Raw genomic sequence first — 22,529 nt, 5'->3', positions numbered from 1 at the left:
TGGAGTGCAATACAGTCCCTAGAGCCCAGAGCTGTTACTGTTGTGGAGGGGTATTTGAGCATACTGAAGAAAAGAGGTTTTGTGATTTAGAGCAAGTGAAACCTGCAAAGATATCCCAATCTTTGTGACTGAGAACTGAAATAATAACTTTACTCACACTTTTTAACTGGCATTTGGTACAGGCTCAGATGAATGAGTTTTCTTCAAAACAAAGACTGCTCTGGGGAGGCTTTTTTTATGGGGGGGTGTGCACCCCTTTCCTGTAGAGCAAAGCTCTTTTCTCTTGAGTCTTAATGAAATATTGAAATGCTGTTTCTTACTCTAGAATCAGTAAATTGTGTGTGTGGTGGGTGTTCTGCTTTGCCACTTCATGCAAAAAATGTATTGTTTTGCCTGCTAGAGGTGGTGTTTTGGAAGCTGAGACGTTGAGGATCTATAAGCTGACAAGATTTCTGCTTGGCAAGAGCAGCTGTTCCTGGGTGGAAGGCAGCTGTTCTCTTTCTGGCTACAGAGAGCAGGCTGTGGCTTCTGTTCTTTGATCCTGTGAGCATTGGGACACAAATCATGAGAAACAGGGCACAAGAAGCATGTTAGGAACTGAGTTAGGTGCCTAATGTGCACTTGAGTACCTGGTGTCAGCCACTTGTATTGCTTTGAGCTGAGAAGAAGCGTTGTCTTCAGGTGAAAGCAGGCATAATTTGTGAAGAGATGAAGCAGTTTAAGTGCCATTACTTAGCAGTCTGGATGTGTTTTTTTCCAGTGGCTTGCCAGTTATTTTTCTCTACCTGGTCAACTTGGTGCTTCAGAAAACAAAGTGAGTAGCCTGTGGTGGTGTTTAACAACTGGCAGAGACAGAGCTGTAGGGGTAGCTGCAGCTTTGCTTGCTATTGAGTGTGGTTCCAGAGTTATGCAGTATTTATGTTTTACAGTTGGCTGCACCAGATGCTCACAGAAAATTCCCTCTGGAGCAGCCCTTGGCTCAGACATAAGTAGCTGCCTGTCCCGTGATGCTATGAACTGTTCCCCAGTGCTGAATGGAAAGCAGAGAGCCTAGCACTAGGCATGGTGAAGGGAGAGATCCTGTTTATCTTCTCGGGGGCTGTCTGCTGGCACCCATTTTCTTTTGGCATTTAAAGTTAAGAGTGAAAATGTCACATTTGCAAGGTTAGACTTGCATTTCCTATCTGCATTTCGTAATAGATGCAGTGTGAAGGGACTGAATTGGCTTGTACTTGCCTGAAAAAACAGGGCTTGCTTCTGACTTCTCAAGGTGAGTTTTATAGGAGAGCTGAAGAGGTATCCTTCAGTGACATTTTTCTGAAGTATGGACATGCTTTTATTTTTAAAGGCCTCCACAGCTGGCTGTTTTGGGGGTTTTTGGCCCTTGTTAACAGCAGTTTCTTAAAATAATACATCTCCAGTAATGGCTGTTCTTCCTATTCCCTGACTCTGGAGGGAACAGTGGGAAAAGACTTTGTGTGTCTGAGAGACTGCAGGTTTTCTTGATGGCTGAGATGGATTATAAACTTTTACAAGGAGATTCTAAGGGGTACCTGAGGAAACCTGCATTTAACTTTTTGTTTTGGCAGCTCGTGGCTAAAATATCACTGCTGATCCAAATTTGTAACCCTATGGCTTTGTTGGACTAACAGTTTGCACTGGTATGGTGGAGGAATGTTGTCACTGGTGTATTCTTCAAACTCTTTTATGCTACCTGTTCAAATTCTGCCACTGTGGGGATGATCTAAGCAGGCTGCAAGAGAGGTTTTGTTGGATGACAGTAGTAGTTGCTAGTTCTGGGATTGTTACCTTCTCACTAATACATGCAGTGTAATGTTTTGCCCTCTCTGGTGTTTGTCTTGTTTTTAAGGATGCTCAAGATCCATCAGTGACAGTGAGCTTTCCACTGGATGAAGAGGCAAGTGTTTCTCTTGTTGCTGGGACCACGACTCCTTGGACCTTGCCCAGTAATCTGTCCCTTGTGTTAATGCAGAGTTGCAATATGTAGAATGGAGAGGCAAGTGTTAACTGAAGGGGACATGTAATGAACATTTTCTTCTTTGAGCCCTGTGAATATGTACTTCTGTTTTTCTGGATAGGCTGTTTTCAGCTGGATGCATAGCAGTTTGCTGGCATTGAATTAGTATTTTGAAGGATGATGATTTCCAGTTGCTGAGCTCTTCTTTTACGTGCATTGTGAGGACTGTTCCCTAAAAGTAGCACACCTTTGACCTGTCGTCTGTAAGTCACACTGGATTTGGGAGCTGAGGAAGTGTGACTAGGTGTTGCCAGCTTTTTTAATTCCCTCCTTTCCTGGGGCTCAGGCTCCTAAGCAGATATGACAGCTAAGTTGGAGTAACTGAACTGTACTCTTAGCTCATAACAGACTCAGGATGTCATATGCTAGTCTCAGTCTGACTCACCTTTCAGCTGCTCACATTTTCTGACTTTTCAGTGTACATTCAGTAGGGGGAAACACCCCCAAAAACCCGACAAAACAAAAACAAAAGAGGGAGAAGGTATTCAAGGTAATGATGGCATTTCCAGTGCCAGCATGACCACATGAATGGAATGTGTGCCTAAGGTGATGCTGAATAAATCAAGTTGCAGATGCCTTTACAGTGGACTCCATGTGTTGGGGTTTTCTTTATTTGAGGAGAGGGCTAAATATGTTTTGGGTATCCCAGGTTTTAACATAAATGTAGTCATCTCAAAAAGCTTATTGTGTACTTGCAGAAATAGCCTACATCTGTCTGAGAGGCTGAGTTGTCGGGTCTGAGCGTCTGGCCTGCTGTCCACTGGTGGGATAGTCACCCTAATGAAGCTGGTAGAGTGGTAGTCAGAATGAACTTTGCCATTGGGTGTTTCTTAAAATGAAATCTAGGCATCAAATTGATTGGAAGTCTCAAAGGCAGCATAAAGTAGAATGGTTACCCCTAATGTCAGCTTAACAACATGGATTTTAGGGAGCAATTTTCCTTCTTCCAGTTGCTTCCCTCTGTTTTAGTTACTGCTTTTCTTTGTCATAATGGTAATAGATGAGGTGGAGTATTTCTGCCTCAAACTGGAAACCACAGTGCAAATCAGTCAACTGGATTTCACCCTGTGCTTTCTGTCTAAACTTTTGAACAGTGTTCACTATGTGGCTGTGTGAGGAAGAAGTAGCTGGGACCTAACTGTGGATCAGCAGGATTATTCTGAGCAGTTTTAGATCTAATATGATACCATCTTGTCTAAATGGAAAGGCTTTGTAATGATCATAATGAGGGTATTCAGCTGAGATTTGTGTAACTGTTTGTTTTCTTTTCTATTCTAGAGAGTGCCACAGGACAGATTTCCATTTGGATGGAATCCAGGCTGGTAGCACTGCATAAACCTGAAAGTGAATAGGAAATACTTGACAGGCAAGTACAGAAATGATTACACACTTGTTAAGCTTCAGTACTTTTATAGGTCAGAAGTTAGATGTTTTAAGAAGTTGTGTTTTGCCATAACCTGAAGATTAATTTCCCTGCCTGAGTGTATAGCTTGCAAAAATCTGTGGAAGACATTGACATTTCCTAGAGCAACTAGGGCTAAGGGGAATGGAACAAAGCTAGAAATGGGTAGATTCAGGCTGAATAGAATGATAGAATCAGTCAGAGTTGGAAGGGACCCCAAGGATCATCTAGTTCCAACCCCTTCTGCCATGGGCAGGAATGTCCTACCCTAGAACAGGCTGGCCAGAGCCCCATCCAGCCTGGCCTTAAACACCTCCAGGGATGGGGCCTCAACCACCTCCCTGGGCAACCCGTTCCAGGCTCTCACCACTCTCCTGCTGAGCAACTTCTTCCTCACTTCCAGCCTGAACCTGCCCATCTCCAGCTTTGCTCCATTCTCCCTAGTCCTGTCACTCTGCCATAGCTTAACAAGTCCCTGCCCAGCTTTTTTGTTAGGAAGGAGTTCTTCCCCATAAGGGTGATGAGTCTGTGGGCTGGATTGCTGAGGGAGGTGCTCGAAGCCCTGTCCCAAGAGGTGTTTGAGGCCAGGCTGGATGAGGCTTTAGGTAGCCTGATCTAGTGTGAAGTGTCCCTGCCCATGGCAGGGGGGTTGGAACTAGATGATCCTTGTGGTGTGTTCTGACTCTAACTCATTCTGTGCTTCTGCTAGAGGAAATAAGAAACTGAAGGCTAGCCAGGAAAATAAGCTGTGATGTTGTCCACGTGTGGTTCTTGACCAGTAGCATTGCCAGTGGGCCAACAAAGATTGAGCAATGCAGACTGAAAGGCTTTGGATCATTAAAACACTAAGACAATGGGGTTTATTATGTGGAGTTCCAGGAGTAGTAGAATGATTACAACCATTTGCTTTCTGAAAAAGACTCTGCATGCTTCTGTGCTAAACAGACAGAAGTCTTGGCTGGTACAAGAAGATGACACAGTGGTGGTCAGTTTCTTTACTATGCAGTAGCATCTTCAAGCCGTTGGCTCTGTGTGTGCATGTGTGCAGGTAAAACGTGTGTTTACTTGTCCGTGCATATATACATGCCCAGAGGCACATAGCCCTTCTGTCAGGTGAGAGATTCTGGAGAAATGATCTTTGCTCTGATGCCTAAAATGACAGTCCTGTAGAATCCATCTTTTCCTGGGCGTGTTTGGGTTTGCCAAAGGCTGAGTGTTCTGCCATTCTTGTCCAGCCAGCACTTTTTGTATTGAATGTTTCATTTCTTCTTCCGTGGGGGGGATATTTTAACCAATATTTTGTATTTCTTTACCCTGTCACTTGATCTTTTGTAGGATGATGACAGAGTCTGCATGGACTTGAATAGAATTCAGAAGGGTGCTGTAGCTGTTTGTGCCGTCGATGCATCTGGCTGCTTCACAGCAGAGGTGGCTGACTTGGCTGGACAGTATGTGAAGGTTAGTGGTCTTGGAGAAAGTAAAACACTGCTTTTATTCAGGGCAACATTTTCAATGGCATAAGTCTTCTTTCCCCTAATAGCTTGGTCTTCAAGGCGTCTTTGAGCTCTGGAAGAAGCCTAATGTATTTTAACCTTTGCAGCAGGGTTTCAGTGGGTTTATTACAGTATCTGAAAAAGAGAGGCTTTGACATGGGATTAGTACTGTGTATCTGGTAGTGAAAGGGAAGAGCAGCATCTCCATTCTGTATCTACTGCAGAATGAGTTTCCCTTTGCTTGTTCCTTATGGAAATGTAATGCATGAAGCCTCCAGGCAAGTATGCAGAGGCCTCTCTTCACCTCTGGATGACTTCTGCTTTTCCAGATGTGGTCATCAAGCTTGTGCCAGCCAGGTAGTGTAACACGACTTGTCAGAGGAGAGAAATCCACTCATTTTCCCTACTTGTGGGATGTGTTGCAGTGTGAATATACTTGCCAATAGAGGCAGGAGAATCCCTGTAAAAGAAACCAACAGGAACTCCAGACTACTGCAGACACGGGCAGAAAGGAGTTCCTGTTTAGCGCTGTGTGCAAAGACAACAAATAGTTGTTTGGTTGGTTTCCTGCTGCTGCAGTTTGACAGCAGAGCATGTTCCTGTAAACACAATTTGCTTGAATAAGGCTTTAAAATCTTGTGTTGCATTTCAACTCAAAGAGCTGTCATTGCTAAGGCAAATAAGAGAGCACTGGAGGCTACGTGTTTAGCTTTTGCTTGTGGGAATCTGAACTTAAGACTCTTGGAAAATATTCTAATGCTGAATTCTTCCAACAGTCATTTGTGGTTTTCTTTTTATCCCTCAATGTCACGTTGACACTCGTTCAATAGATGGCCTTTGACTGAACGTTCAGCTTTTGACTGAACGTTCAGCTTTTGACTGAACGTTCAGCTTTTGACTGAACGTTCAGCTTTTGAGCGAACGTTCCCTTCCAGTTTAGAATCTCACTGCTGGTCAGTTAGTGAGGTACTGTCAAATAGGCTTCCACTTCAGTAGCTGTATTCACAGCAGAGGAACGTGCTGTAGTGAGACCTAAGTATTAGGCTAAGAAGCACCATGTGACTTGCTGCCACAGAATCAGAAGACTCAATCAAAGTTTGAAGTTCTCATTTAATAATAAATTGTGTCTTGTGTTAGTGCTACAGAAAGTCTGCGTTTGGTACACAGCTGTGTGTGAGCTGGGGGCAAGGAAGGACTGTTGATGAATGCCAAGGTTTGAGAGCAAGTAGCTTTATTAGTGAAGTGTTAGAGTGCCTCTGCAGTAAGTGCATCCATTGTATAGTAGTTTTTTGGATTGTTTGATGTGTAAATACTGGTTTATGATAGAGGTTTTCTTGATTTGAGTATTGGAGATGATTCCTGTACTTCTTTACTAAAATAATGGAATTTGTATTTTGAGGAAAAAAAAGTTTGTTCTGTCTTTTTAGGATGCAGATAAGAACATCACTAAAGTACTGAAAGAGAAAGGGAGCCTGGTTCACAGCAGTAGTTTTAAGCACAGCTCTCCTTTCTGCTGGAGGTAAGGAGTCATGCATATGCTCTAAGACTGAAGATTCTGAGTAGTTCTTCAGATTTGTTTCCTCTCTCTTCTCTTCTGCCATAGATCTGGTTCATATAAATGTAATGCTGATTTTTTTCTCTGTGATGGTTACAGATGTATTTCTGTAGTTTGAATTTCTTGTCCTTTAGGGTTACATATACTGTTTACTGTCTACCACTTGAAGATGGCTGTACTAAGTCTAAAAAAAAGAGCAGCCTATTTTCTAAGCAGATAAGTACTGAGTGTTAGAAAAGGGTATTTGGATAGCCTTTGAATGAGACAAGTATGGAACAGAATGTGTTGCAATGTTTGTGTTCAAATTTGCCATGTTTTGGATAAAGTAGGTAAGTTATAGCTGTTATCATAGCTACCTCTTTTTAACCTTGTCAAGTCAGTTCTTTCTTTGGAGCCTGGTAGAGCCCAGTAGCTTCTCATGTCTGCATTGTTGATTAGAAGCAGTTAGCATTTACCTGCTGCAGTGGGTAGTATGTGTAAGCCATGAATGTTCTTCTGCACAGTCATTACTGAGTGGAGCTTGCAAACAACAGTGATGTCTCTGACCAGAAATAGCAGTTGGCATGTTTACTGTATCTGTGGGAGCTTCTTAGAAATACTTGGCTTTGCCAACTAGAAATGCAGAATGAGCCCTGGAAAAGCAGATAGGTGATTGGGCACAGTGGCTTGCCAGGAATCTTCCAATCTTCTTTGTCAGACTGGGAATTCTACAGAGGCTGAAGAGCTCCTCCATGTACAAGTCTCCATGGGCCTTTGGATATGACAAACACAGGCTAGACACATTTGATCTAGACATGAAGCTTCTTTTCATTAGTGTCCTCTCTGGTTTTAAACATGTACAACTGGTATTGCAAAGATGAGTTGAAAAAAGATCAAGTTTGAAAAAGAAAGCTGAGTTATTTTTCAGTAGGGATATTGTATTAAACTGTTACAAGTAAAGACACTTGAAAAGGAAGTCTTCTGTAGTCTCTGACATGACTTGAACTTTCTGAGCCCTGATGCTTATAACATCTGTACTGAAGTAACTGTGATAAAAGCTTTGCTCTCCTGTGGCTTTAATGCTACCAAATGAAGTGTTTTAGCAGTGTACATTTACCTGTAGTCTATAGCAAGAATAACCTTCACTTGCTCCTGAACAGCGTGATTGGTTTGTTTCCCAACAGCTACCTGCAGAAAGAATGGGAATTGCTTTTCAAGTTATGTCCTTGGTGATCTGGGACAGGGTTTGAAAAGTGGCAGTCCAGAACCAAGCAACACTTTGGCGTTTTTCTTAGGTAGCAGTGCAGATGTACAGCCATGGTGTTCTGAGACACACCAGTCGTGGAGAAATGCTGATTCTGTGGAACATACTTAATCCTGCCACTCTGTTGACATTTTTGTTGATTGATGCTAAGTTGCAGGCAGCACCTAGCAGCAAATTATCTGGTGGGAAGAGCAGAATAATGGGTTCTACTTGACAAGCTCATTTCACTGCCACCACAAATCAAATCATAATTGGAATATGCTAAAAGTAGAAGAGTAGTTCTTAACTTTGAACATAGTCACAAGTTATTTTGATGAATGTAAGGAAACTTTGAAATCAGGCTCTTCCACTTAATGCACTGTTGTTCATGCTTTTGCCTGAAACCAGGCAGTCGTTGAATCCTCAGCATGTGGAGACATTTTCCCTTTCCTTATCTCTTATCTAACCAGAGTTCTCTGCTTTTCCTTGTTGTGCTTATGTAGTAGTTTTCTGTTAGTAAAACTTGAAAACTGGAGAGAAGCAGCCAGTAACAAGTTGGTAAGTACATAGTAGACAGTTTTCAGGGAGAGTTCCCCTTCATTGAAGTTGCTGAATAGGGAGATGATTGGTCAGAATGATCTCCATATGCACTGGCACATAGAGAGCTTTGTCATGTTCAGGCCAGTGAAAGCAAAGCCAAGAAGCATCTTGTGTAGCTTGTGACCAGTTCTTTATAAAATGCTTTCTAAGTTACCTGCCAATGGGAAGGGAATGAGGTCACAGTGACTTGCATTGAACAGCCATGCAGACCAAAGCAGCTATTGGGAGTCTGTAGTGCCTGCAGAGAATGGTCTCACAGTCTTTACCTTTTCAAGCTTGAAGATTGCATTTCAGAGAATGCTGATTTTGTGGCACTGCTAGGCAGCAGGCAGAGCTCAGGTGTTTTTATTCCTCTGATGTATTTCTAAAGGACATATTTATAGTAAGGAGGAAACATTCAGTTGACACAGGCAGGAATATTTAGGTAGGATTTTTTTAAGCTTCAGCCTGATCTAAAATCTGTCTGGGTGACTTCTCCCATATCTATGTACTGATGGAAAACACTATCTTGTAATGGGTATTTCTCAGCAAAGAATTGAGTCTGGTTTCCTCAGTCTTCTCACCACTCAAGTGAAGCAGAAATAGGTCAGATCTCACTGCTTGGGCAGGCTTTCAGTCTGTTATTCTCTTTCTGTCTCTTGTTGAGGAACTGTTTCACGGTAGAGCTAGAAAAGAAGAAGACATTCAGGACAACTGTGCCATTTCCCCTTTCTTACCACCTTCATGTAGGTGGCAGTAGTGCTCTGTGGGTGCTTTGGAACGGTTATCAATCATGACAAACATACTGTGTTAGGTCAGAAGGCTGGGAAATCACTGCAGCTTCATCTGCTTGTCGTTTGTGTAGGTTCTTTATCTGAAGCTACTTTTGCACTAAACCTTGTCTTCAGTCAGCCCCATATGTCAGCTGCTAGAGGCTGGGCACTGGTTTACTGTTCCAGCATTTTTTGCAGTCTGTTAAGACTATGTGAGACACTGTTTTGTTCTTGCTTCCAATAACTCAAGATCTTCTATTTAATGCAATTCATCATTCTTCAGCATGTGAAACGATGCTCAGTGAAACTGAAACATTTCTTCAGTACCTCATAGCTGGCAGAATATTTTCTTCTTCACTGTCATCTTGCCACTGGATGACAAATGAGCTGAGCCCTTTTGTAGCATTACAAGTTCATTTGCGATGCAGAATGTCCCAACTTAGTGGACTTGGACTAAGTAGCTAGGCCTCTGCTCCATTATTATCCTGTGGAACATTTCCTGTAAGGCTATAGATACTTTGGCTATTAAAAGATACAGGTAGATATGTATAGCTTATAGCCACGAGGAAACATCTTCTGACATGTAGCATTAGGAGATGCAAGCTGTTGTTCATTATTGGGTTTTATGGGAGGTGAGTTCAGTTTTTAAGGCATGAGCAACCTTTGTCATGGATTTTCTCTTCTTTGGTCAGGCAGATGTACCCTTAGGAAGTGCTTCCACCAGCAATTTTAATGTACATTATAACCTCCAGTAGTTTGTGCACTTGAAATGAGTCCATTTCAAGTGAGAGCAAGTAAAATGAGTTAACCTTATAGGATGGATTGTTCACAGTAATAACTATGTGTAGGAAAGAATAGTTTCAGAGGATCTTTGCTTGTCAGTATTCCTTACTTCAACATTCAGTGAAACAAAACTCACATGGGATGGGAGCAGTTGCAGAACTTAGGTTTGCTTAGAATTGGTAGCAGTAAGTGTACAGACTAATAAATTCTCCAAGTTACCTAGGAAAATTCTGATCTCCACACATTCTGTAATGCAACTGATTAAGGTCTCAGTAGTTTGTTCAAGTAATACACATTCTTCCAAAGTATCTAGTGATGAAATGATGGGTAAAAGTCATTGCTGGAAAGTTGAGACCTTTTGAAACCTTCACATCCAGCCCATTATTCCAACCTGAAAAGAGACTGAGCCCTAGGGGATGGAACCTATCCCATGTGAGTTTTGTTTCACTGAGTGTCCAAGTAAGGAATAGATTAAGATGTGTCAATAAACTTGCTTGATCAGCTTATCTGGATCTCCTCTTTTCCTTCTCTGCCTGGAATAGGACATTTTTTCAAGTAGTAGCCCTGGGCAGTATTACTTTTCTGTGATCTGTCACTATTGTTCTGAATGGAAATAGTAAAACCAAACCATACCATAATGTTTTTTTGTCTGGTTTCTCATATTGATAGAGACATTTAAAAAGAGAACAGAATGAACTTACAGAGAAGGCTTAAGTGTGACTCCTTTTAATAGTTACTGAAGTTCACATCATTGTACTATGTAGGAACATAAATTTCCAATTGAAGTACCATTTGAATGTTCTCATGCTTGTTCTTGCTGTACAAATTCCTCAAATTGCTGGGTTTGAAGGCTTTAATAAAAGTAGTTTTAGGGTTTGGTTTCAAAACAGTAGCTCACCTAAGTCTAACTGTTGGTGTAATGTATAAAAAAACCAACCTTTATGACTGTGATAATAATTCAGGCACAATAAGTTCAGTCTGTAGAAAGGAAGCTGTGTGCAAAAAGTATTTTAAAGAGTACTATAGAAATAAGGTAGCACTGAAAATGTTTGTTTTGTTTCTTTTGCTCCCCTCCCCATCATCTTCCCTCTGCAGGTCTGATACTCTGCTGATAGACAAAGCTGTGCCAAGCTGGTTTGTAAGAGTGGAACACATGGTGGAGAAACTGCTGGAATGTAATGCCCAATGCTACTGGTAATGTCTCCTGCATCTGTTTTGGTTTTTGTGTGTCTAGGTTTGGGTGTTCAGGTGTGTGTGTGTGTGTGCTGGAAGTCTTACAGAGCTCTGTTTCACTGGTGGTGTGATCACTTCATATTTCTGTTGCATCTTCTGGAGCTGCTGTACTGGAATGAGGCTGGTAACCAGTGTTAAATGGTGTTTTATCTCAGGTTTCACAAATGCACTGGTTGGGCAACAGGACAGTTTCCCTCACATAACAGATACAGCCTCCTTCAGTGCCTCTCAGCCTGCTGCTTGATCAGATTTGTACACAATTCCCTTCTTCGTGTCAAAGAAGGCGTTCCTTGCTGATGTGAAATCCTACTGAGAAATAGGTTTTAGAGTGTGAGTAAGGGTGACTGTGAATATGCACTAATAATTTACAATGAAATACATTGCAGGATCCTTAAAAACACCCTCTAATCGTGTTAGGCAACCCTGAACAATTCAGCACAGGAGAAACTGCAAAGGAAAGTCAGTCTGTGGAAGTGCACAGACAAAGCCTCTTTACAAGGGTCCACTGGAGAGAAGAATTTAGACAGTTGTAGGCACATGTTGTTTCAAATTGCAACTCACTTTAAGCTGTTTCTTCTCATGTCCTTATTACAGAAAAGGTTGATTATTTTGTCATAGGTGCATTTGAAGAATGAAACCCAAAGCTCTCACCATGCCATACTGTTCTGTGCAAACCCCCTAACCTAGCTGCCCTAGCTTGTGTCCTAGTTGTGAGAATTGAGTTGGACAAGTTGCAGGAAATGTTATGCTGGTGGCAGGAATGAAGAAGTATTGGTGTGAAGTTGATTTAGAAAGCAACAGACACAGTAAGAGGGAACTCTTGGTGATGGTAGCTGTTTTAAGCGTTAGCCACAGGTTGATGATTTGTCAGGGACAGAAGGGACCATACCTTCTCCACATCCATAACTTTTAATTTTTCTTCTCTCATAATTAACTTCTGCCTGGGAAGTTGAGTCTAGGCAGGAAAAACGTGGAGGTTACAGCCTTGTTTGGGTGTACTGTGTGCCACTTGAGTTGTTGTCCAGTCTTTCCTTATGTGGACTGCAGCAGAGCTGGGATTCCACCACGATGTGCCTCTGCTTAGCAACTGAAACGATGTTAGAGTGACTCAACTTTCAGTGGACAATGACAGCTTATGATGTGTTTTGTCATGGGCTGCAGTTAGCAGTTAAATTCTTCATGAGCAGCTTTTGCATAACTGCTTCCATGGTAGAGGCACAGCAAATACTGGAGTGTCTGGGCAGAGCTGGTGATCCGTGCTGCAGACTGCCCGACAATGCTGCAGCGTTGGCTTGCCAACCAGCACATGCCCAGTCTGGGTGTGGGAGAAGATTGCATAGATTAGTAAGTGTTGCTTTCTGTTTGCCATAACAGAGCATACTGTGATCCTTCTTTTGGGGAAAAATAAGCTGGAGAGGGGGTGAGAGTGTTTGTTCCTAGCTTTAATTAGCTTTCTCAAGATGCTTTTACTGTTGTGATGACTGACAGTAGACCTGCATACTTAATTTTCACCTGTAATGATCCTCTTCAGGAAGTGCTTGAATGGTAGAGTTTTGCTTTCAGAAGCAAAGCTTCAAGAAGAAACTTTTTGGTGACCTCCACTCATCCAGGAGGTATTAATAAGAATTAGTAAGCAGTTTTATGAGTAATGTTTTAGGCCTGGAAGAGGGGAGATTTAGAGTGGATATTAGGAAGAAATGCTTTACAGCGAGGGTGGTGAGACAGTGGAACAGGTTGCCCAGGGAGATTGTGGCTTCCCCCTCCCTGGAGATGTTAAAGGTCAGATTGGATGAGGCCTTGAGCAGCTTGGTCTAGTGGAAGGTGTCCCTGCCATGGCAGAGGGGGTTGGGACTAGGTGATCTTCAAGGTCTGTTTCAACCTAAAGTGCTCTATGAAATGATGAAGGTTGGATGGGAAGACCAAGTGACTGTATTAACTGGCAACGTTTAACATGCTCAGAATAAAAGTCACAGTTTGTTCTCTAGGCAGTTCTTGAGTCACACCATAATTCCATAATTGAGTAGAACACTGATTCCTCAGCATTCCTCTCAAAGCAGTAAGGGCTTGGAGATTTCAAGAGGAAATTTGTGGGGAGTATAGCCTCAAGTTGAGCTGTATTATCACTGAATGGTTGCTAAAAGAAGAGAAACACATTTCCAGTATGGGATCTCATGACCACTAGTTGGAATACACAGTGGCTTTTGTTAGCTAAAGATGTTTTTTACAATCTAGCTTTTAAAATTAAGAGGCATTACCTTAAAGTTTACTTCACTAATGCCAGTTCTATTTGGGGTGTAACTTCTTCAGTTGGTATTGAGAATGCTGGCCTTATTCAGTAGCCATTCCTCTGAATGTGTCACAGGAATAATACCTAGCTTTAAAAACATTCTTTTTGGACTCTCTGGGGCTTCAGCATGCCCTGGAAATGAAGAAATTGGGGAGAAAAGCTTTTCAGGCTGTACTAACCTTTGTGAAATGAGTTTGACTGCAGTGCTTTTTTTTAGTTCCTTGTAATGACTGATAGGTGTTTTGTCCCTTAAGAATAGCTGCCCTCTTTCTATAGACAGCCTTTGTGATGAAATAGATTAAACAGAGTTGGACAAACTTGGCAACTTGATTGCATTTCTAATGATTATTTTTAATGAGCTAGCCTACCAGTGAAGCCATAGTTATTCACAATTTATTAAAGCCAACAACTGCATCTTCATTTTCTGGAATGAACTCATTGTAGCTCTCAAGAATGATTTCCATGTGCAATGTGCCAGCAGTTTGTAAAACCAGAAACCAGTAAAACCCTCTTACCTTTCTCCTCGCCTTGTTCTGCTCAGAGTGGAAAGTAACTTGTGCTGGATGTTGCTGGAAGTGCAAAACTGGACCAGCATTCCAGTACTTAAGAAACTACGTTTCAGTCTTCAATTCAAGATCCCTTAGTGACTGTTTTCTTTGCTGACTTTGATAGGGCTGCTCTTGGAGGTTTCTTCCAACCTGGTGGGTTCTATGGTCCTATGATTCTGTGATTGGATTGGGCTGATCTTGGAGGTCTCTTCCAACCTGGTTGATTCTATGCTTCTATGCTTCAGCCATTCACAGTTCATTCAGAGACCTCTCTTGCCGTTAAGATGCCTCAGTGCCACAACTGGAGTGAGACTTCAATGTTTCTGAGCCTTAATTCAGTGCTCTCTCACCTGCTGCCACTCATGACCTGAAGTGTCCCTTAGAATTGCTAGGACATCCAAACCAGAATTGAATGAAAATAGTTTGTTAACCTTACTCCCAGTGCACCTCAATCTTTTGTCAGGCTTGGATATGACCTTTTACACTGTTTCCCCTTTATTATAACCAAGTGCATGCAGAGAAGTTCCTGTTCAAAGTCACCTCTGCAGCCCTGCAGCAAAGAAATGGGAATGAAAAAAAAACCCTGGCAATTTATCTCCTCGAGCCTGCTGGCCTCAGCACTTTGCTTCCTTCAGATAAAGGCCAGCAGGATCCTGTTAGCTTCTCATCAGAACTCTCCAGCTTCCTCAGCTAGCATCACTTAGGTGCTGGAGATGGTTGTGAGAGATGTGGGGCTGTTATCAGAGAAGCACAGAATCAAGCAGGTTGGCAGAGAGCTCCAAGCTCATCTAGCCCAGCCTAGCACCCGGCCCTCCACCACCTCCCTGGGCAGCCCATTCCAATGCTGATCACTCTCTCTGCCAACAACTTCCTCCTAATATCCAGCCCAAACCTGTCCTGGCACAGCTTGAGGCTGTGTCCCCTTCTTCTGGTGCTGGCTGCCTGGCAGCAGAGCCCAACCCCACCTGGCTACAGCCTCCCTTTGGGTAGTTGTGTGTAGAATCAAAGAGGTTGGGATCATAGAATCAACGAGGTTGGAATCATAGAATCATGGAATCAAGCAGGTTGGAATCATAGAATCATGGAATCAAGCAGGTTGGAATCACAGAATCATGGAATCAAGCAGGTTGGAATCACAGAATCATGGAATCAAGCAGGTTGGAATCACAGAATCATGGAATCAAGCAGGTTGGAATCACAGAATCATGGAATCAAGCAGGTTGGAATCACAGAATCATGGAATCAAGCAGGTTGGAATCACAGAATCATGGAATCAAGCAGGTTGGAATCACAGAATCATGGAATCAAGCAGGTTGGAATCACAGAATCACGGAATCAAGCAGGTTGGAATCACAGAATCAAGCAGGTTGGAATCACAGAATCAAGCAGGTTGGAATCACAGAATCAAGCAGGTTGGAATCACAGAATCAAGCAGGTTGGAATCACAGAATCAAGCAATCCAACCTGCTTGATTCTGTGATTCTATGGTTTCTCCCTTCCCTTCTTTGTACCAAGGAACTGATCTCAGTGTGGAGCTGCAATAAATGTTGCTCAAGTGAGATGTGACTCTTCTGAGCACAGCCAGTTTGTCATTTCCCCCCCAAGCAAACAAGCTGCTTGCTCTGCAACTCCAGCTTGCTGCTTAGCATCGCTTAGAGTAGCTTCCTGAAAGAAAGCCCTCAGCTACCTGGAGTAAACCTGGAGAGGGAAACCACTGCTGCTGCTGCCTGTGGGCTAAGAAAGCTGTTCCAAGGAGAAGTTTGACTCTGCTGGCAGGGGGTGGATAAGCTAATTCAGCTTTTCTTCCCTTTGCACTGATCAAGGCAAGTTCTGCACACAGCCTTGCTGCTGTTGTCTGCAGCTAACTTCTTACCTTTGTTTGAAGTGGGTACATAAAGGATGAGTGCACAGCAGGGGATCAGCTTTGTCAGGCAGTGAGTGCACAGAGTGCTCATTTATCTCATTAGGAGTTGTATGTTTATTACAATAAGCATGCATAACTTAGAATCCAACAGGCTGGAGGAGACTTCCAGGCTCAGCCAGCCCAGCCTAGCGCCCAGCCCTGGCCAATCACCCAGCCCATGGCACTAAGTGCCCCAGCCAGGCTTGGCTTCAACACCTCCAGGCACGGCCACTCCATGGAACGTGCAGCTGGTGCTTCCAGAGCCACTCCATGTAAATCTTTGCTGCTGTTGAATTCTGCAGGTCTCTCCATGTATTGTTGTCTCCAAGTGGGACAGATAAAAGTCTCCTCCATGCCTGACAATGCATGACTTTGAGAACTAGCATCAGTTATTTTTTAGGCACCTGCATTTTCCCATCTCAATTTGCTCCATCACAAGTAGTGCACTGTTGGATTTCCAGAAGCCTTGTATCAATTTGAGTATTGCCTTTTGCACTTGAGCCCCAGCTGAGCAAAAGTACTGTTCAGTGGTGCAGTGGAAGGAGGCTGGACCCCTTTAAGAGTCTTTGATCACAGTCATGTAAGCAGCAAGCTGGTTTTCATGCCAACTAGAGCTTCCCACTAACCACCTCTAGAATGCTAGTATCAGTCAGGGTTGGAAGGGACCACAGGGATCATCTAGTTCCAACCCCTTTGCGATGGGCAGAGACACCCTGCCCTAGAGCAGGCTGTCCAGATCCTCATCCAGCCTGGCCTTAAACACCTCCAGGGATGAGGCCTCAACCACCTCCCTGGGCAACCCATTCCAGGCTCTCGCCACTCTCCTGCTGAGCAACTTCTTCCTCACGTCCAGTCGGAATCTTCCCCACTTCCAGCTTTGCTCCATTCCCCCTAGTCCTGTCCCTACCTGGTAGCCTGAAAAGTCTCTGCCCAGCTCTTGTGCAGGCCCCCTTCAGCTACTGGAAGGTCACAATAAGAATAACAGAAAATAACCAGGAGAACTGTACTGGAATGAATGACATTTCCACATGGGAATATTGCTGGTGTCTTTCAGAGTCTTTTCATCTTCCCTGGACTAACTGAAAACCCCTCTTTCAGTATGTGACCTTGCCTGAGTTGCCTGCTGTTGTGGTCTTCAAAGATGGAGCTTCCTTTGTTTCTGATGGTAAGTAAAAGTGGATATTGGCCATATCATGGAATCAGCCAGGCTGGAAGAGAGCTCCAAGCTCATCCAGTCCAATCTAGCCCCCAGCCCTGTCCACTCAACTAGACCATGGCACTAAGTGCCTCACCCAGGCTGTTCCTGAGCGCTTCCAGACACGGTGACTCTGTGGTGCCACAGCAAAATACTCCAGGTGGGCCCTCAAGGGTATTCTTTGAGCTGTCATGGAAGGGCTGTGCTTGCCTTCCTCTTCGCTCTATTGCCTTGCAACCAGTCACCCACCAAAGAAAAGTTCACTCAGTGACCTCCTTGATCTGCATTTGATTTAGTTTTACTTTTGAAGTGGCCTGGAGAAGGAAATTTTGTCAAAGAGAAACAATTTTAAACTGCTTTTTTGTGGTGTGACCTGTCTGCTTTTGCCACCCCTGTCAAAACACACAAGCCTTGTTTCAATCCAGGCTCCTAATTCACTTTGCACAAATCTTACTCTCTTAAAATGTATTAGAAGGGTTTTTGTAAACCAGTCAGTGCAGAGGCCCTGCAAGAGACTGGATATTGTTTTATGTGCAGCTTACCATTGGGCAGGAAAGTGCTGTCAGTCACAGTTCCCTTCCCATGTCACATTCCCTGCTGGGAGAGGATTGTTTGTCCTTGGTTTGGGTGAAACTAATCAGCCAATCAGCACTGCATGCTGTGCTCTAATACACTTTTTGTTCAACAGCTGCAAATTGCTTTAGCAGCTTAGGAGTGACATTTCTGGAAAGGTGAGAGACCTTGTCTGGAAACAGTAGAGGGTTAAAAATAGGCTTCTCTAGGCTGAAATAAATGTTATTGCCCACCTCACAGCAGCAACAGAAGAACACATTCTGCTTGCTTGCTTGCTTTCTCTTTTGTTGTCAGAGTGTGAAGATGGTGATTTGTCATCCTGGATAAACAGAGCAAGATTTCAAGGGTATCTTCATGTGGATGGCTTTACACTTCATGAACTTGGAGACAGAGGTGAGCTGCTGCTGCCACTAAAGTCTTTGCCATCTCTTCTACGGAACAGGAGTAACAACTGAGGAGCACTAAGAAGTAACTTTTCAAGCCCCTGAAATTATTTACAGTTAAGATGGACAGTGCCAGTCTGTGTTTGGTGTTGGTGAGACCTGCTCTACTGACAGAAGCCTCATCCAAAGCCTGCACCAGTCCTTTCCTCAACAGAAAAAATGAGTATGTCTAACCCTGTAGTAGTCACACACAAAAAAATGAGTAGGCCTTTTAATTTGAGAGCAGTTTAGGATTTGCATAAACTACCTATCAACTCCTGCAGTGCCTACAGGGAACTGAGAAGTCTTAAGTCTGGATGGGTTTATGTCTTGTATCTGATGGGTTCAGGTAACTTTGAGGTAGATCTGCTCTGTAGTTTTTATCATGGAATCACAGAATGGTTTAGGTTGGAAGGGACCTCAAAGCCCATCCAGTTCCAAGCCCCAGCCATAGGCAGGGACACCTCCCACTAGGACAGGCTGCTCAAGGCCTCGTTCAACCTGGCCTTGAACACCTCCATGGATGGAGCATCCACAAGCTCCCTGGGCAACCTGCACCAGTGTTTGACCCCCCTCGCTGGAAAGAACCCTTTCCTAACATCTAGTTTGAATCTCCCCTCTGCCAGTTTAAACCCATTCTCCCTTACCCTGTCATTACAAGACCCTGTCAATAGTCCTTCCCCAGTCTTCCTGTAGGTCCCCTTCAGATACTGGAAGGCCACACCAAGGTTTCCTTCTCCAGGCTGCAGAGCTCCTGCTCTCTCAGCCTGTCCTCAGAGCAGAGCTGCTGCAGCCCTCTCAGCATCTTGGTGGCCTCCTCTGCACTGGCTCCAACACTTCCATGTCCTTCTTGTGCTGGGGGCTCCAGAACTGCCCCCAGGACTGCAGGTGGGGTGCGAGGAGAGCAGAGGCAAGGGGCAGAATCCCCTCCCTTGCCCTGCTGCCCACACTGCGCTTGCTGGAGCCCAGCACAGGGCTGCTGTCTGGGCTGCACTCACACTGCAGGCTCATCTTCTAAGTCGGAATACTTTCCAGCTGGGAATGCATGTTTCCTTTTTAAATGGTTTCAAGTATTTTATTCCTTATTTTAGGAAAACTTGTGGCTATTGCAGTCATTGATGATAAAAACTCTTCAGTGGAACATACCAGGAACAGAACTGAGTGTTGGTGACAGTGTGGGAGAAGTTTGCTGATATGATGTAGAGAACTTGGGGAAGTTTGTTAGATCTGAAGAGATGCCAGGGTGAGTGAGTGGACTTGTGGATGTTCCCTGGCTTATGACTTGTGGATGTTCCCTGGCTTATGACTTGTGGATGTTCCCTGGCTTATGACTTGTGGATGTTCCCTGGCTTATGACTTGTGGATGTTCCCTGGCTTATGACTTGTGGATGTTCCCTGGCTTGTGACTTGTGGATGTTCCCTGGCTTGTGACTTGTGGATGTTCCCTGGCTTGTGACTTGTGGATGTTCCCTGGCTTGTGACTTGTGGATGTTCCCTGGCTTGTGACTTGTGGATGTTCCCTGGCTTGTGACTTGTGGATGTTCCCTGGCTTGTGACTTGTGGATGTTCCCTGGCTTATGACTTGTGGATGTTCCCTGGCTTATGACTTGTGGATGTTCCCTGGCTTATGACTTGTGGATGTTCCCTGGCTTATGACTTGTGGATGTTCCCTGGCTTGTGACTTGTGGATGTTCCCTGGCTTGTGACTTGTGGATGTTCCCTGGCTTATGACTTGTGGATGTTCCCTGGCTTATGACTTGTGGACCTTCCCTGGCTTATGACTTGTGGACCTTCCCTGGCTTATGACTTGTGGACCTTCCCTGGCTTATGACTTGTGGACCTTCCCTGGCTTGTGACTTGTGGACCTTCCCTGGCTTATGACTTGTGGATGTTCCCTGGCTTATGACTTGTGGATGTTCCCTGGCTTATGACTTGTGGATGTTCCCTGGCTTATGACTTGTGGATGTTCCCTGGCTTATGACTTGTGGATGTTCCCTGGCTTATGACTTGTGGATGTTCCCTGGCTTATGACTTGTGGATGTTCCCTGGCTTGTGACTTGTGGATGTTCCCTGGCTTATGACTTGTGGATGTTCCCTGGCTTATGACTTGTGGATGTTCCCTGGCTTATGACTTGTGGATGTTCCCTGGCTTATGACTTGTGGATGTTCCCTGGCTTATGACTTGTGGATGTTCCCTGGCTTATGACTTGTGGATGTTCCAACAGGTGAAAACAAGAGAGCAGCAAGACAGGAAGCACAAAAGCAAACCTCTCTCATGAAGGAAACAGCACAACTGCAAGCACAGCTTTAAGCACAGCATACCAAGGAGGAAAAGAAATCCCAAGCAGAGCAAAGGGGAGGAGTGGCTTAGAGAAAAGCAAAAGCACCCCACAAAGGACACAGCCAAAACACCACCCCACAAAGGACACAGCCAACCTACCCCCGCAAAGGGGATCAGCCAAAGGCTTCTGCCTCTCCTGGGGCAGCTTAAAAAGGGGAGGTCAATTGAAGTCTCCTCCCACCCCAGCTGTGGCCACTTTGCCCTCCCTGCTCAGTGCCCTTTATAAGCAGAGCAGGAGGAGCCCAGCCCCAAGCTGGGCCCATTGCGGGCCAAGGGATCCTCCGCCTGGCATCCCAGGTGAGTGCGCACGGGTGAGCACCGGGTGCGTGGTGGAGGGTTTCAAAGGCTGGGGGGCCTGGCTGGCCCCCTGGCTAGCTAGGGCCACCTTAGGGCTGGGCTACTGACCCACTGCAGCATCCACCTTAGCTCACGGGTGCTAAGTCTGTGTTGTTACTGAGGCTGAGGTTTCTCTAGGAGGTTGGATCCTCGAGGTTTTGCTCTGGGTTCTGCGATGGAGGCAAAGATGGAGCAGGAGCACTAACTGGAGCTGGTAACGGACCAGCAGCAGCAGCTGGTAATGGAACTGGTAATGGAGCAGAAGCTGGTAACGTAGAGTGGAGAGGAGGAGGAGGAAAGCAGCAGAGACTGCCCGGGGGAAGGCAGAGAGTGGGGGCAGGACGGCAGGGGCTGCCCGGGGAAAGGTGGAGGGCAGCAGCAGGAGGGCAGGGAAGAGGTACAGAGCTTTCAGGTGCTGAGCTTCAACAGAAAGACCTGATGGAAAAGAAAAGAGACTAACTTGTTTAGCAAAAGTACTCTCTGGAATTTCCCAAGTCGCTTATTTATTGAAGGGAGTCATTTGTTGGTCATTGTCATCACGAGAGAGGACCTTTTGGTTTGCGTTAGGGTGGTTTGGGCTTGCCTGTAACTCCAGGCCCCTCAGAAATTGATGGGGGGGGAAAACCCCAACCCATGGATGTTCTCTTGGTTGTCTTTAACAGATAAACAAAGAGCAAGTGCGACTGAAAGAGCTTTGCAGGTAACAACTCTGTGACCCTGTTTGGAGAGTTTTGAATTGGTCATTGCCAGCGAGATCAAGGTAGTGCCCCTTGGCCTTGCTGCATGTGGTGAACTGCTCCTAACACAGCCCAGCTGAACACAGAGTCAGGTGAAATGAAGGCTGAAGAGATAGGAAAAGTCTTTCTCAGCCTCATAGCTAAAGACAGTTTAGTTTCCCCAAGAAGTCCCATTCTACCTGTTGTGCATTGGTTTGATGCCAAAGCCAAACAACTGCCCCAGACCTTTCTATTTTCTCAGCTTTGGTGTAAATGAATATGAATTGAGGTTGGATGAGGCCCTGAGCAGCCTGTTGCAGTGGGAGGTATCCCTGCCTAGAGCAGAGGGTTGGGACTGGATGATCCTTGAGGTCCCTTCCAACCTAAACCATTCAATGAAGTCTTTTGTCAGCTCCTAGGATTAGTGACAGTGGGGAATGTTTGCTTGCTATGAGCTGAGGGAGCTGTTTCCTAAATGGAATGTTCATTAGTTCTTTAGCACCTGAAAGTGTTGGCAGGCTACTTGATAAACCTCCTGGAACACAGGGGCCTGTTGAATTGTTTTCCCAGTGCCTGAACAGCTTGCAGTGCTGTAATGGCTTAGCCTCCTGTTTCCCTCCAACACAGAAGTGAGGCAAAAGTAACACAGCCAAGGAAAAACCCTCTGGGTTGAGATCAAGAGGTAAATACAAAATGAGATCCTGCAGTGCACAATTACCTTAGCCTGTTTCTGTTTGCAGAAAGCAGGAGTCAGCCACCTGCCACCCATCCCCTCCTGACCCCAACCCCAGAAACCCAAAGCAGCACTTGGCACAGGAGGTCTCTCGTGTTGCAGTCTCAACTTCAAGCCCTGGAATACTTTGCTTCAGCCAGCAGCATGGGGTTGGATACCAACAGCAGAGTCGACTTAACCTGTGACTAAGTGAACTTTAAGTGTTCTGACTCCACAGTGGAACCTGATAAAGAAAGATGTGAATGGAAGCAGGCTCTGACTGCTCTGTGTAACTGATGAGAAGCTTTCTGAAGGAGGTGAATTTGTTTTACAGCCCTTCCCTCAGCTGGTTACAGATCTTCAAGGTAGCTGCTGGTGCAGTGTCTGTTGGAGACTGTTAGCCACTCTGAAGGAGGGA

The 22,529-nt window shown here is 44.7% G+C and overlaps 1 protein-coding gene across 5 annotated transcripts; it reads left to right on the top strand.

Moving 5' to 3' along the window:
• The first annotated feature begins 1,474 nt into the window (after positions 1-1,474).
• LOC135173940 (protein disulfide-isomerase TMX3-like) lies at positions 1,475-22,380 on the top strand. Of its 5 annotated transcripts, XR_010301573.1 has the most exons (10): positions 1,599-2,017; positions 3,317-3,404; positions 4,776-4,898; positions 5,263-5,359; positions 6,361-6,452; positions 10,941-11,039; positions 16,915-16,981; positions 17,879-17,977; positions 20,232-20,644; positions 22,140-22,380. XR_010301573.1 is itself a non-coding variant. In XM_064141153.1 (7 exons), the coding sequence occupies exons 4-7, from the start codon at positions 11,031-11,033 to the stop codon at positions 19,175-19,177; spliced, it is 255 nt and encodes an 84-aa protein (XP_063997223.1). In that variant the 5' UTR covers positions 4,802-4,898; positions 5,263-5,359; positions 6,361-6,452; positions 10,941-11,030; the 3' UTR covers positions 19,178-19,362. The 5 variants fall into 5 exon arrangements, 2 of the variants coding, with proteins under 2 accessions (XP_063997223.1, XP_063997222.1); XR_010301571.1 differs by lacking the exon at positions 5,263-5,359 and having other exon boundaries at positions 1,482-2,017; XR_010301572.1 differs by lacking the exons at positions 5,263-5,359; positions 17,879-17,977; positions 20,232-20,644; positions 22,140-22,380 and adding exons at positions 18,027-18,190; positions 19,098-19,362 and having other exon boundaries at positions 1,475-2,017.
• Positions 22,381-22,529: the final 149 nt, after the last annotated feature.

The sequence above is a fragment of the Pogoniulus pusillus genome, unplaced genomic scaffold, assembly GCF_015220805.1.
Source record: "Pogoniulus pusillus isolate bPogPus1 unplaced genomic scaffold, bPogPus1.pri scaffold_156_arrow_ctg1, whole genome shotgun sequence".
NCBI lineage: Eukaryota > Metazoa > Chordata > Aves > Piciformes > Lybiidae > Pogoniulus > Pogoniulus pusillus.
This window is presented reverse-complemented; position numbering and strand designations above follow the sequence as displayed.

Excerpts from the sequence above, each read along its gene's own strand:
- LOC135173940 (XM_064141152.1), top strand. Across the intron at positions 16,982-17,878 it reads AGCTTCCTTTGTTTCTGATG|AGTGTGAAGATGGTGATTTG; the intron begins GTAAGTAAAAGT and ends TTTTGTTGTCAG. Across the intron at positions 17,978-22,139 it reads TCATGAACTTGGAGACAGAG|AAAGCAGGAGTCAGCCACCT; the intron begins GTGAGCTGCTGC and ends TTCTGTTTGCAG.